Source organism: Micropterus salmoides, unplaced genomic scaffold, assembly GCF_014851395.1.
Source record: "Micropterus salmoides isolate LMB-PRFRI ecotype aquatic unplaced genomic scaffold, ASM1485139v1 Ms_hic_scaffold_20, whole genome shotgun sequence".
NCBI lineage: Eukaryota > Metazoa > Chordata > Actinopteri > Centrarchiformes > Centrarchidae > Micropterus > Micropterus salmoides.
The window spans coordinates 26,460,723-26,476,436 of NW_024041151.1; the positions used below are offsets into that span (position 1 = coordinate 26,460,723).

Here is a 15,714-nt window from a genome sequence, read left to right on the forward strand (position 1 = left end):
ATGTTTATTTGCTCTGATTGCTCCAACTGAGCTAATTCTCGCCATAAATGAAAACTCAGTATCGATGTGATACAGCATGTGGAAAGCAAACAGAAAAGCCTGCTAACCTAACAAGAGATGAAAAAAGAAGTTGCAATGTAGCTGTAATGTGTAATTTATAATAAAGCTTTGGTTTACCAAATGACATTTGTTGTTCAGCTCGGACCTGGTCAGTGCTGCTAGTGACAGGTTTCTGTTCATTTTTGTGGAGCATTTTGAACACCACAAGAGTAAATTCCATTCATCCCAATTGCACTGGGGTAAAAGCAGAAATCTCAGAGGCTGTTCTTTAACCTCTCACAGAAAACCAAAAATATTTTTATGGCTCGATACCAGAAGGGTTGACTGATGATTTTTTTCTTTTTGTAATTTGGGTGAATTAACCCTTTAAGCACAGTTACTAAACATGACGTTTAAGTATTCAGTTGCTGAGGTGTCTTGCACCGCACGGGCACCATGTTCAAATTTCCATCATTAAATGTCACAGCTAAAACTTTGTCAGAAAGGCCAAACAGCGTTCCAGGCAGCTGCGAGTATATGGTTTGGAGCCCCGCACAGGAGGAATCTGTCTTGTAAACAGATATGGCTGCCTAGTCATGACCTCAGCCTCCAAGTATGAATTCTCAATATGATCAGTGGATTTAAAAGCCTGGCTTTCCAGGATAACAGACTAATAATCATGCATCTCTGGAGAACAACAGAAGGCTCAGAACTGGATGGATAAAAGGGAAGTCCTCTAGACGTGTCAAGACTACTGCCTATGTCATTATGTCAGGTAACAGACAGCTGAGATTGTAACACCAGTATTATGCCATAGTAATTACATTACTATCAAAGCATGGTTTGTCTGTTTCTACCTCACAAGATAGTGAAAGTACCATTGATCTTTTACATGGCACTCCTATTTCATTGTATAAACTATGCATGAACTACAATAAACCCAAACAAATGTTTCCCCCCCCTTTCAGATGATTTATGGTCTGAGCCTATATGGCAACAGATGGATTCAAGCTGTTATGCAGCAGGCTTTATGATCCTGATGTACACCATGACTCACATCATGCAGATGGTCTTGTAGAGCAAGGGAAAAAAAAGCTCTCCTGGTATCCCCCTGGGGGTGGGAAGATGATGCTTCCCCCACGGTCTCAGCTGTGAATGGGTTAAAGTGATAATCGTTCTCACTCTGAACACTTGTGGCTTGAGGCATAATTGAAGCGAGAGCCTTTGTTTCAATAGTTTACATGAGTTGTCTAGATTATGCTGACAAGTGTCAGAACACAGATTTGATGTATTCTGTAAATTAAACAGCCATTCAAAGGTAATCAGGATATTTCTGCTAAGCAGGTAATGACAGCTTTTCTGCCCCTTTTCCACAGGTGTAAATTGCTGAGTTCCATTTGTTTCAGGGTGATGGGATAAGGTATTCTGGCTTGCTTGAAACTGAGCCTAAATCTTTAGACAAATTAAAATATGAGAAAGCTTTGCACACCAATTTGAACTTCAATATGAGTTCAACTGATCAAGTTCTCAGAGCAGACAAATGAAAATTTCCAGTTGCTGACCACAAACTATGTACATTTGACATAGTTAGATTTATTGGCCATTGTTTGATCTGTACTTCCTTGGACAGATCCTTTCAGATGCTGGGGTATGATTAACTGCACAGGAGTATAGTGGTGCTGCAATGTACTTGCAACTGACAGCAAACCCCCACCCAGGAGAAAGCTGGGGCTGCAGTCACTTTCCTTGTGTCAAATACCTGACATGTAGTTAGTGGTGTATAGACATCAGAAATCATACAGGGAAGAGAACTTCCTAGTCTTAGAGCAACCTCTAGTGGTGAAAGACGACAAAGCAAGTTTCTGGTCAGAACCATTTAATAGATGCTATAAAACATTCAAGGACATAAAACCCATTTTAAAAAGTATTGCTGTACATTTTACACTGCCACACAAACAATCCCATTTTAGCTAAAACCCCCACTGGACCCTTTCAGAGCATGCCACAAGTTTTAGATTTGCTGCTACATTAAGCTATCAAAATAACTTAGAGAATTACTTTTGCACAAGTTTGACTTGGTCAAGTTACATTTGGGGCACCATTTAGTGAAGGGTTTTAACATGCCTCAAGATTTAGTCAGTTAATGCTGGTACATTGTATAAGAGTCCATTTACAACAATTCAGCTCAAAGATATGGGTTGGCATTACAGTGTCAGTGGTAAGTGAGCCTCATGCAGAATACGTTGAAGGTAATGTGGTTCACTGACCACCACAATGTCTATGGCCTAAACTGCCATTTTGAGTGGGCTATTAGGTCTGGGTGGTCCACATTAGTAACTGAAAATTTAAAACTTGTTGCATGCTTTGGAAAATAGTAAAAATTCACACAATTCAGTTAGTTAAGACATGCAAACCACTGACATGGTCCTTGGTGCACTGATCCTTCAGTCACAATAAAAAAGTTTTAAGTTACAACTGTACAAGTTAGCACATGGTGCCAGACACCTCTACTTCACCGAGTGAGCTGCTTTGCAAAATCTTTAACCACTGAAGACTTGAGCTGTGCGATGGTGGCAATCCTCATCTGCTTTGAAGTTGAGTATTTTCCTTTAATGGCCTACAAGAGGGAGAGAAAGAACAGTAACCAAGTGTACCAATCATGCACCAGATGTAGTATTGTTTAAGTTTCAGGGAAATCAGGATTATGCAAGTTGCATTACTTACCATGTGCTTGGTCAGCCCGTCGTTCACTTTCACAACATTCTTTGCAATGTGTGCCATCACAGGAATCAAACTCTCTGCTGTATAGTCCATGTAGTGCTGCAGTGTCACATCCTAAGAGACATTTCAGAATTTTGTCACAACAAGAAGTCTTGAGCATTTTTCTATTTGAGCACAGGCTAGTCCATATCAACTTTAGACCTGGAGGCCAACTGATCATGCTCATATTTGCATGTTGTAAATATATAGTGTAGTCTGTAAGAGTGACATGTAATTAAGTTAGCCCATTTTTAACACCCCACCTCTGGTCAGGTTTATGTATAGGTAGAAATGCGTAGCTGCAAAACATTTAAGCTATGATGGTTTGAGGAGCTCTTATGTAGGCCTGAGAGATTTCACTCTCAAAGTATAACGCACCCATTCACCAGCATCCAGGATCTTGAGCGTAAGCGCCAAAGCAGCACTCGCCACCATGGACGGTGGGAAGTGAACCATCTCATAGTCAACCATGGTGAGCTCCAGGAGGTATTTTGCCAAGGTGTGTTGCTCAGCAGTTACCTGAAGGACAGACAAGTTATGTTAGTGCCTGGTAGAACAAAACCACCGAATCCAGTTTCTGCTTAAGACACTGCTACAAACCTCATAAATCTTTGAGGCCCTTCTGAGGAACTGCAGGGGAAGAGGGCGGCCTAGTTTGAACTTGAGCACCCGGAGGATGGTCATCTCCATATCTCTGATCTGAGCGGTGGTGTAGGCCCTGTCAGTCACGTAGGCAAAGTCTGAGATCTCTGGGGGGTACATCTCCTCGTATTTGGAAGCAAGGAACATGGCTGTCACACCGACGAGCTGCAGCTGCTTCTTGGGGACTGGGTGGTCCTGTTGATGGGCAATCACACACCGACTTTAGAAACTGATGCATGTAGCATGTCAGCAGAAGGCTAGTACTTATATAGGAGATGCTGCACATTTCATGCAGACAACTGATGGGCTAAAGTTTGATAAAGAAACTAACTTGAAGAAAGCGGTCGATGATTCCCACAGTCATGTACATAGTCTCCTGCAGTAGACGGAACTTCAGGTTCACTTGCACTAGCCAGTCAATGAGAATGGCCCGCATGTTAGCAGTCACCTCCTGCCCCTGCAGATAGGTGGGTCTGATGTTCTGGTCAATCTGGAGAGGGGAAAATGGGTTAAACCCAAAGGAGGTGGTGCACAGACAGATGTGGCCAACAGTTTAGATATTTTACTTGCCTCAAGCTCTCGGAGATACTTGTAGATGTCTTTCACATAGTCGCTGCAGAGCATGGGGTTGTCATAATCATCTGCATCCACATCCCTGACAGCGGTGTGAAGAATTACATCTGAAAATGCTTGACACAAATCAGCAGGCTCACAGCCAGAAGTCTCCATTGGAGTGGGGGATGCTGGTTCAGGTAGAACCTGAAAGGGTGGAAATCCCAGGAGTTTAAACCAAAAAAAAACACAATACAAACCACTACAGATCAGCTCCACACCTTGCAGTCATTCATCTTAATGGCCAGATAGCTGCTGGCATCTCACTCACCTGCGCCTCAATCTCAGCTTTAACAGCAGCAACATTTGGTTGTTCAACTACTGCTTTTTCAACTTTAGGTGCGACTTTGGCCTTCTTTATGGCCTCTGTCTTGACAGTCTAAAATGGAAAACGGATTAGTTAACAGTTGACATATCATGGGTTGTCTAAATAATTCTCATGTCTTCCTATCAGGAGATGCACCTACAAATGCATATAATCAGGGGGTAAAGCCAGTGGAGCTTTAACATAAAGTTAAACTTGAGACATGAATACAATGAGACCTCTTTCAAGTTAGTATTAATCAGTACACAAAGCTTATAACGAAATTTAATGCATGGCTAACGTCATAACGTTTGTGTTGTACTTCGGAACAACATGAATTAACTTACTTAATTTGCCATCTGAATAAAAGGCTACCAACGTGATATTTTACCTTCTTCTGTACTTCTTTGTTCACTGCGATGTTTCCGATTTCGCCAAGCGCCGCTCGAGGCTTCTGTGTGGGCCCAGCCACCGAGCATGCCTTTCCACTGAGGTCGGACCTGGTGGAAGCCAAGCGGTTCTGCAGAGGGATAAAAAGGCATTTAGCGTTCAGTTATATTGCCTTTTATTCATTTATAAAACGAGGTTGTGGAGTCTCAGTCGAATTCCTATTATGGAATAGTTGCACGAGAGCAGACCCTACAGCGACGCACGAGGGCATTTAATATTGTAATTATTTGAACAAAATAAAATTAAACAAAGATATTTTTCTTCTAAACGACTTTCCAGCCATGCTTAACAAAACAAAAAGCTTGAAGTACTTACTCTAGTAACTCGAAGAGCCATTTCGAAATGTGTGCTGCTTCAACAAAAAGACGCCAACTCGTAATGGAGAACGGTGGGATGTATTTTTTTTAGACTCAGCGACTTGGTTTAAATCCTCGCTCCCTACAAGCTGATTCGCTGTGTCATGATTTCTCCGAGCGTCTGATTGGTCGAGCACATCTGCTTCAAATGCGTTCCCCGGACAACCAGTGGTCACATGATTTAGATTTTCTTCACCTGCTTCCTTTTCCTGTTACGTCCTGATTATCATTTTCTAAACGTATACTGTTTCATTTTTAATTTTTTTTTTACATAAATGAAGAGATTAATGAACGCGTTTACATGCTCAAAAACAAAACAAAACAATCGGGTTAGTTAATGTAAAGAAAAATGCTAACGCGTTTACATGTGTTGTCCCACATTACATTCGTTTTGGTTTGGCATGTAATCAGCAGTTATATGTCGGTAGAAGGCTTATTTTCTCATTTGACCCCTACCCCAAAGACAAGCACATACACAGACATGCCCAGCGCTTTTTACATTGTATGCGTTTGTGAACAATAGGAGAAAATATGGAAAGCCTATCTCTATTTCCTTTGCAGACCAAGTTCATTCTGCACAAACTTTTTTAAAAGCACATTGGTAAGCTTCTGAGCCTCAAGTGAATTATGGTGAACTGTGTCAACACAAACCCATTCAAAAATGTTGAATGGGTTGAACAAATAAAGGGAACAGATATGAGCTTGGCAACCCTATTAATGAACTTCAACTACTGTTTTATAGAAATGATGGAGGCTTTCTATACACAGTAACAGAATTGATGCTTATTCAAAAACAATCTATCAGGGAATGTGCAAATAAGTACAAGGAGACCAGTGGCTTGCAGTTCTGCCAGCCTTAAGAATGCTTCATCATGTGTGGTGAATATAATAATAATAAATAACAATAATAGATTAAATTAATACAGCAATCAAATTGCTGTATTAATTTTAAGTAACTATGCACTTTGCAGCTGTATTTTCTGTTTGGGGGATCGATATGTGGGACTTACCCACAGAACATCATTTTAAACTCAACTTGAAACCACTTCACACAGAATCCAAAGGATCAGGCATGTATTCACATATGATGTGGTGCTTGCCATTGAGTTTTATTGTATCATTGTTTGTGTTTTGTATGTATTTTCTTGGTGTGTTTTGTGCATTTATATAAAGGCCTATCTTGGGATGGGCATTGCAAACTATAAATGGTGTGGTACTGTATATGACATTGTTGGCCCGGCCCTTGCTATTGTGTCTACTTGTCCATATAAAAATACATATGAAAGAAAATAGGGGGATATTAACTAAAACATTTATAAAAATATCAGACTTGGTACTCATTGTTAAATGATCAGACCAACCCTGCTTTAACCTGAGCTCTGTGACTTTGTAACAAAAAGTACACTAGTAACAGTTACTTCAAACAGAGGCTCTTGGGCAATTGGACCTGTTCCTGTGTCTAGGCCTGTTCAATCATCCATCTAGCAATGATGGTACCATATACTGTTCACTTTACTGAACTGTCCATGGGATAATACAGGACAAAGAACCATGGTTAGGTAGAGTGAACAAGAAATCAAAGCTGAATGGTGATCCTACAGACATCCCTGGGAAAAGTGACGCTTTCGAGGAGCATTTGAAGGCAACATATCTCGTCGTACTGGTTGTGTTGGATCTGCAAACAGCACGTCTGCCTGGACCCTTCCTGATAACAGTAACACTGATTTTTAACTACACAACAATGAATCTATGGTCTGTCTAGTTGGCGGAAGCAGCAGGCTAAATGTTCTGGTCTTATTGTACAGGACATCCATGGCCTGAAATCTTTTGTGGCCATACTCCAACACTCGTACCTTCCAATCAGGATCACAATTTCCGTGACGTCCACCGGAAAAAGACAAGACGCAAACGCATCACGTAAAGCAAAACAGATGCCACCACAAATCAGCGACAGTCTGAAAACGTCATTAGTTGAAGGTACTCCCAGGCGGAGTGGAGTCTGCGTCGGTGTAAGAAGACTGAAAAGAAAGCCACAAACAACGACGTACCTAGACGGCCCTAGTTAGTTAGCTGCAACATAAACCTAGTTATTCCGTCAATCCAAAAAGTTTCTTGAAAAACCAACGTTTCTCAGACACAGAAGGTAAGTTAACGTTAACTAACCTAACGTTAGTTAAACCAAAGCCAGCTAGCATACGTGGTTGTTTGGGAAGTTCCTCAAACGAACAGTGAAACACTAACATAAACAATATTAAAGTCCAATTTTAGTTGATTAGCCTTGACGTTAATGTCGAATTGCCTTTCTTAGTTAAAGGTAACATTATGTTCCGATTGGTAAATTTAACACGTGTCGCTGAAAACTTTCTTCTGCGAACGTTACGAGATTGTTGTAACGTTACATTAAATGCAACGTTCCTATGTTGTAACAGCTAAGCTAGCTACTAACCTTAATATTAACTTTAATTTGTTTTTGTTGGTTTTCAACACCGAGCTGTCATTACTAAAAATAAGGACAATCTGTATTTAACTTGGCTAACGTTAATCTGTTAGCAGCACCACGAGCAGTTGTGTACTTAACGTTACTCGAGTTAATGGTGTCTTCTTGTCTAGCTATAGCAAGGTTTTGCGATTATTTGATGCGTCTGTTTAACCGCTTTGATTCATGTACTTATTTCCCATGGCTATACTCTTAAAGGCTTGTTGGTAATGTTGCGGTACTCATTGTGTGGTAGCAACAAAAACAAAGAGCAGACAAAACAAAGGCAACGACAGTGCTAACAGTTTTCTGTTTTAGCTAACCTCTAGAATGCTAACATTAGCGAGATCACGAGAATCTGCTCTCATAGTTGTGGCTAACTACCGTTAGCATACGAACAATTGGACTTAACCACACTATGGCTGCGTGTTGTTGTTGTTTTAACTACTGACCCAGAGGTGATAGTGTTCATGCGTTAACGTTATGGTGCCATGTAAAGTTAGCTTAGCTCATGAAAGACACACGTTAGCAGCAGCCATTAGCTTGCTAGCATGACTCAGTGGATTTGTAGAAGTGATACTGCGGTGGCCCGGTGTTTGTCAGGAAGCAACCGAGCTAAATTATAGTGATTGCTTAAACCATCTCCACTGAGCACGTGTAAGTAGAGATTGTTTTGTTAAGCCTCGGGATGATATTAGCCAGCGAAGTTGACGTTGGCATGCGTCAAGTACCACTAACGTTACATCTTGGGGTCAACGAGTGCTTTTGGCTTTTCTCACGTTGATGAACGTGCTCGACTGTTGTGCGATCTACAGGCGTTGTGCTGAATTTTGTATGTCAATATCTGTTCCCACGAGTCCCCTTGCCAGTACAACAGGGTCCAAACTGTGTAGGACTTTGAATCAGTCTTACTAATACGTTTCATCCCCAGAGTTAGTAAGCCGATGGTATCTTTGATGGAGAAAACCTGCTCTGATGTTGGCATGGTATTGGCTATGTGTGCAGGACTCTCAGGAGGTTATCTTTAAATAGATGTCTTCACATCCTGTGTTGAGGTAACTCGTGTGTGTGTGTGTGTGTGTGTGTGTGTGTGTGTGTGTGTGCGCGCGCGCGCGCGCGCCTTTAAGATTACAGTGTCACATTGCACTCCTGTGACAGAGGAAAGCCACTGTACACAGGTCCATGTGAGCCTGGAGCTGCATGGAGCACTGCAGTCTGCAGGCGCACACACGTGAACGTGCAGATTGCTGTTGTGAGTTGGTGACAGTTTTGGGGAGAGGTGGAAGCCTCTGATGCAACTTCCATTTATGGTTCTCATGTTTTACGAGTGATTATAAACACCCTCCCTCTCTAGTGATATGCTCACAACTTCCTTAAATCTTATTATGAGGCTGATGCAAGTTCATGTTTACTTGAGGAATTTTGCCAGAGAAGAGGGGACTCTGTTCTAACTTGGAGTAAGCTGTACTAATATCAATATTGGCTAAATATTCTGGTGTTGAGACCTATATGTGCATATTTGTGACACAATAGGTATGCAGGAGCTTTAACTCATCATACTTGTAACATTACAGCTGGGATTTTTATAAATACTTACGCAGAGACAATTACTGAGTTTCACCTCTGATAAACAATTCTTTCTTTTTGTTTTACTTTGACAAATATAAACATTTTTCTTTTACAAAACTGTAGTTAACAAAAGAAACCAAAGTTCTCAAATGCTGAATGTTGTCTAAGCAGAAGAACAAGATTTTTGCCCAATAAAATGGTCTTAAATTTGTGTGACAAAATTATCTTAACTCAAGGTCCACTTACTACATTTTACAGGGCTTTAAACCACATCTCACAGTTACGGCTAGGCGGTATATCGGTATAATGACACATACCGATATAATTTCATATGTTCCCCCCCCTCCCACTCCCCGCCCACTTTGCAGGAAATGCCAATATATATTTATACTGGAAGTCAGCCTAACAGTACCGGGAAATGGTATAAAATACAAAATCAAAAATTTAGTAGCATTCTGTTTTTGCTTTGCGTGACTTATGAGACCCAGTCAGAGCGCCAAACTTGAGCGTCTGCATCATCGTTTCTAAAGTCCTCCGTTTTTGCCCATCTGCACTAAAACGCTACCCGGAGTTTTAATACGAAAAACGGGGTCAGCAGCGTTTTCAAACGTCTCCGTTTAAGTCTTCGTTTTTGCCGTCAGGACCGGAGGTGCTAACGTAGTAGAAGGTCTCCGTTTTAAAACAAATACGCAGTAGCGTGGATGGGGCTGCAGTGTAACAGACTGATAATCTTCGCACTGAGCTATCTTGAAGTTTTTGAACAACTGAAAATTCTGAATTTATTTTGGAGCTTTATTTTAATGTATCTATTAATACATTTCAGGTCAGAGTTTCCCTCCTGTATGTTGGTTGTAGCCACACAAACACTCATCTCTCCAGCGTGTGTCGTTTGTGTGTGTCTCCAGGTCAGCTCACCAGGCGGCACACATAGCCATGGCCCAGGAAACCAATCAGAGCCCGGTTCCTATGCTCTGCCCCACCGGCTGTGGTTTCTATGGTAACCCAAGGACTAATGGCATGTGCTCTGTGTGCCACAAGGAGCACCTGTCAAGACAGAACAATGGAGGAGTCAGTTCTTTGAGTACTGTGGGTAAGGCCTGCTGTGTCTGTCACAGATTTGTTTTTGGGACATTTTTAAGGCAAGACTGCCGACCTGTCTGTAGCTGTACTGCCTTTGTCCTCAGTGTCTGACTGGAACATGTGGTGAAATTGTCTCCCTCAGGCAGCAGCAGTGGCCCCACAGCTGAGGCTTCTGCCATCCAGAGGTTAGAGGCCACCTTGAATAATGCTGCAGCTGCTGCAGTAGCTGCTGCAGAGGTGGCAGCTGAGGCTGCTGCCACTGAGGCTCTCAGGTGAGGGGACCCACCAGGGTTTATCATACTACCTTCAAACAAAGCTTGTGAGGTCGCAGTCTTGAAATATGTATTTAACTTCAAAGCTTGTATGGAACAACTTCCACAGGCACCAAGATTAAAAAAACAATGAACAAATGTCATAATTTGCAAACTCTCATGAATACCACATCAGTGGGGTCATTCACGTGGACTCTTCGCATAAAAACAACTATACTTAAAGGTGGCATTAAACCTGACACAATACATCCCTAAAAGTATCTCATGAGTGTCTCTTCCGCAGATTAAGACGATAAGATATATGTAAATCAGTGACACTAAAGCTTTTTATTAATTGTGTCGTGTTTGTTCTTTGCAGCGGGGTTTCAACTACCATTTCTGTAACAAAGCAGATGACTGAGATGAGTCTTTCCTGTGAGGAGAAAGGTGCATCAAGGAGCAAAGTAGAGCTCACAGAACCAGGTGGGTCCATATTATCGGAGGTGGGTAGAGTAGCCAAAAACTGTACTCTGTACTCAGTAAAACATTGCTAAAACAAGTACTTAAGTAGAAGTAAAAGTAGTCATCAAAATAAGTACTTGAGTAAGAGTATAGAAGTATTTACTTAAAATTACTTGAGTAGTGAGTAACTTCGTGAGTAACTCAAAAAAAAAAAAAAGTGGATAGAATTACGTCAAATGGTCTTTCTCAGGTAAAGGTAAAGAAGTGAACTTACTTTTGTATTTATTTGTGATGAAATTAAAAGTCATCATCTCCTGATTAGATAACCTGCCACATACACCATACACAATATTGCCAGTGTGTATCCAAGTGGGATTACAAAATATCACATTAATATTATAAGTCTGTGAGTACTCCTATAAATAAATATTGTTTAAAAAAAGCAATTGTTGATATTATGATATCAAACAAATCAGATTAGGAGATAATGCTGTGATGTTTCATAATTTATTGCCTATTAATACAGGTGTGTTTATTTCTTCACTTTATACCTGAGGAAGGTCATCTCTGGTTGAAACATTACATCAGGCACATCCACATGAAATGAGAGTAGTTTGTCTTTTTTGTGTGTGCATAATTTGGTCTGTCTTCATCAGGCTATGCCAATGAGCATGATTAGTTAAATGCAGACTGCTGGTACGCCATTAAGGCAGAAAGCCGCAGGAGTTTTTAGCATGATAAACTGTGTGTAGCTATTTATTATTAAACACATTAGCATTAATATGACACTGCTCTCTGTCTTCATAACTGAAACCCGCTGCACCAATACAGTCTCATCCCAGGGCGTCAAATACCAAATACTTGAGTACATGTAATGGAGCAAATGTAACTTGTTGCTACCCACCTCTACACATAATGTACCTGTTATTGTTCGTAGAGGATGTTATACCAATCTGAGTTATACCAACACAGTTAAAAGCATACCTGTTTATTGAGTACAGTGTAAATAAAGTATGATTGTATGTACCATGAGATGATCCACATTTGGTTTCTAGTGAGATATCTTTTACTTAAATATCTCTGATTGCCCATTGAGGAGAACTACAGTGAGTAGAACTACTTCATGGCAATATTGGGATTAGAGGGAAGGTACGTCGATGTGATGAACTACCTTGATTTGACAGACTAAATTCATATTTTTTAAATTATAATTTATTCTTATTTAAGGAATAGTGTGTATTCCCTAGTTTAGTAAGATAGATACTTAAATGAGTAAAATGTTTTTCTTGTGCGTCTCCAGTGTTAAGTCAGCCCACATTCTCAGCCTCCCATCCCTCCACTGCTGGCAGTGAGCACTACAAAGGCCAAGAGCCCCCAAAACCCAAGAAGAATCGATGCTTTATGTGTCGCAAAAAGGTTGGCCTTACAGGTAAGAAATGACACCAATAGCTTAGTTTATGTCATTAGAAAATGCTTCATCACTCCTCTTTCTTCTGGGTTGGTTTTTATGTTCATGAAATCTGCAAGTACAAGGTGGAGTGTCGTTTGGTGTTCAAACTGGAACCCTTTCTGTGGCTGGACAGTGAGATTTTTCTGTGTAGTAGCTATGTTTCTGGCTGAGAACGCCACACAATGTGGTCAAACCAGAGCCTCTGCACAGCGCGCTACGCCTTTCAGCCATTTTGCCTCACTGTCCACTGTAGAATGTGAGTAGAAGATACACACATTATCCATCACAGTCTTCTGCAGCAATGGGAGAAAGACAGAAATATGAGTATAAATATTGGTTCAGAAGTTATTGATTTTAGATTTAAAGATTTCCTAGAAGCTGAAGTTCCTTTTTTGTGAGGCCTTGAAGGCCATGCAAAAGGCACCACTTAAATCTAATGTCCAAGTGTCGTTACTCCAAAATCCTGACAGATCCCTTTAGGAGTCACTCATTTTAAAAGTAACATGTTAGGGGGAGCAGTGATGCATTACAGCGTGTTATATTCTGTTACATCCAAAATAAAAACTGTGCTTTACCTGTTCTAACCAGCAGTTCACTGATCACACCATCCCCAGCAACAGGTGATAGTTTTTAAGGTTTTTAAGGATGTGTACGGTAAAGGATGTTTTGCCATTGTGAGGACTTGCTAGTGATCTGACACTGTCTGTCCTCTGCTGTGGCATTGCAGGTTTCGACTGCCGCTGTGGGAATCTGTTCTGTGGACTTCACCGTTACTCCGATAAGCATAACTGTCCGTACGACTACAAAGCTGAAGCTGCGGACAAGATTCGCAAAGAGAACCCTGTGGTTGTTGCTGACAAGATCCAGAGAATATGAAGAGGACTCTCAGTTTGACTTTTAATACTTGGAGCGATTGGCTTTAGAAAAAAAATGGACTTGAGCCTTGAACCTGTCTCATCCCCCCTCCCCCCTTGTTTCCCCTTCTTGTTTGTTACACATTCAGGATTGTTTTCCCCAGTGCATGTATTTCACATATATTTTCAGCTTTCATTCTTGTTTGTGTGTGAACACTTTTGAAGGGTTGTATTGAACAAAGCGTGTATGTGAGGACGGGAGAGTCCCTATCATGGGAAGGGACTGAGGGTGATTGCTGAAGATAAAGTCATTACCCTTTTAGAATATGCTGTTGATGGCTGCCCAGCCTGTTTTGAGATCGCTTGAACTTTGCCTGGAAAAAGCTCGGACACTTTGGGCCTGCTTGGACTCTCAGACTGTTACTGCTGTTGTCTGATGGCGCCATCTCAGCCATGCTTGCACTCTGCTGGCTTGAGTAGCAAAGTTGATATTGTCCTTTTTTTTTCTCTTTTTTTTTTTTTGTCAGAGTTTAACCCTCCTTACTTGTCAGACTTTCGGTCCTGGTAAGTTTTTATCGACATGAAATGCTTCTCTGTGCTGCTGGAATCTCGTCCCTTGACACACAGCTCAGACATATTGCTAAAGAGACTTTAAAAACAAAAAAGAGACTTTTGTTGCTGGCCCTTTCTCGCTGGCTCGTGTTTCTTGCCTCCTGCTGTGTGTGCGGCACCAAAAACAAGATGTAGATGGACAGTTTACTTCTAGTTCTCTCCTGTTGATCTTTGGCTGAATGCTGTGACCTGCTCTGTGCCCTGGATTTGGATGGCAGGCACGTCGACTTCCTTCTCATCTTTAAAACCATCCACTGAAGTCACGACGATACACATTGCTTCATCTTTCTTCAAAAATGTGTGTGTGCTGTTGTATGACAAGTAGCCTAAACTTGTATTAATTTTTTGCCTTTGGAAGGGTTTAGCTCCACTAATATTTTCATCTTTTACTTCACTATTGAATGTTTTCCTTTATTTTTAATGTGAGCAGACAAATTCACAACGTTGGACCGTTGCATTCTGTGTATCAAACACAAGTGTGTGTTTGTGGGAGTAGATGTGGAGGGCCGGTGTGAGTGTTGTGTGCCGCGGTGGTCTTAGGTTAATTTTAAGTTTTTGTTGATTATTGGTCTGGCTGCTTAATCAGTTTGTTGTGTTTTTTACCCTTTAGTTATGCAAGTTTGTACAAACATCTTTATTTATATACTGCAGTGTGCATAACCCTCCAATAATACAGAATAAATTGTATGATGTAAATAAATTATGTTCACAAATATATAATCAAGCATTCACGCCTTTATTCCTAAACCTTTAACCTCTTCTAGATATATCTACTTTATATAAGGTTCTTTTAGTGTCCACTGTTGAAGGTGATGAGAGTCCTGAGTGAAAACAAACAACCTCCAGGAAATGTTACCAGTTCAGTTATCAATCAATCAGCTATAACTGCTCATCTGACAGTTCTGAAGTTGTGTTGAATGCACTGAAAGAACCTGCACACTAAAACTGCGGATTTTTCTCCCAAATGTGTTGCGGTTTAAAGATTCGCATCATCTGACCACATGCCATCAGTTATCAATCACAAACCTGTGTGGGAGTAAAATGCACAGCAGACCTAGAGAATGAGTATTAGTTTTAATCGGCATTTGTCAAGAAAGAAAGATGCATCTGCGATATGTATATTTGCTTGACTTAGATTCCCTGGATTATTTCAGCAGGCTTAACAGCCATTTATGTTTGTCTTTAATTTAAATATTTTAATTGATTTCTTTCTCTAAGAAGATTCAACAGAGGAAGAAAAGAGAGCAATACTACACTAAATGTATTCTTCTTGGCCCCTCAGCCACCCGCACCTGATGTCCATTGCCACCTCGTCAAACCCACGCTCTCACCGTGCTGGCCAAGTGAAAATAGATATAAATGTAAAATAGGTAGAAAGTCGGTTTCTCAGGTAACAGGTGGCAGTAGTGGTTGTGGTATAATGAATGTGGGCTTAAAGGTGGACCAGAAATAGAGGCAAACAGCACAGCGCCAGGCTTGCACATGTAGTCTGCACTAACACACTATGGAGCAAATACACAACCTACACCCACACAGTTTCCTAGAACAGGTTCAGGTGCTGCAACATCCAGCGGGCATTCACAGGCTGCTGTCTGTCAGTTCATCTGCCACGGCTGTGTTTCCATGAGACTCATGTCTCTGCAGGGGGAAACGGGATCTGCTGCAGTGAGTGTGACCTCGGGTCACGTTATGACACCCACTCCCCTGTCTCACCATGTGGACTGTATGTTTTGACACACTCACACACGTGCAGAGTGTACTTGTTCATTAGCATGAGCAGCACATGGTGTCTTGTTC

The 15,714-nt window shown here is 41.1% G+C and overlaps 2 protein-coding genes across 2 annotated transcripts; one reads left to right on the top strand and one right to left on the bottom strand.

The window, feature by feature from the left end:
• Positions 1-1,898: 1,898 nt before the first annotated feature.
• On the bottom strand, positions 1,899-5,219 carry ccnb1 (cyclin B1). The gene is made up of 9 exons (XM_038733472.1): positions 5,123-5,219; positions 4,749-4,877; positions 4,325-4,432; positions 4,012-4,200; positions 3,773-3,931; positions 3,400-3,636; positions 3,178-3,318; positions 2,764-2,874; positions 1,899-2,656 (listed from the first exon to the last, which is right to left on the bottom strand). The coding sequence occupies exons 1-9, from the start codon at positions 5,141-5,143 to the stop codon at positions 2,552-2,554; spliced, it is 1,200 nt and encodes a 399-aa protein (XP_038589400.1). The 5' UTR covers positions 5,144-5,219; the 3' UTR covers positions 1,899-2,551.
• Positions 5,220-7,095: 1,876 nt separating this feature from the next.
• LOC119914275 (AN1-type zinc finger protein 5-like) lies at positions 7,096-14,637 on the top strand. Its single transcript, XM_038733473.1, has 6 exons — positions 7,096-7,306; positions 10,114-10,298; positions 10,431-10,560; positions 10,919-11,022; positions 12,302-12,430; positions 13,179-14,637. Exons 2-6 carry the CDS (start codon positions 10,142-10,144, stop codon positions 13,325-13,327), a joined length of 669 nt encoding a protein of 222 aa, XP_038589401.1. The 5' UTR covers positions 7,096-7,306; positions 10,114-10,141; the 3' UTR covers positions 13,328-14,637.
• Positions 14,638-15,714: the final 1,077 nt, after the last annotated feature.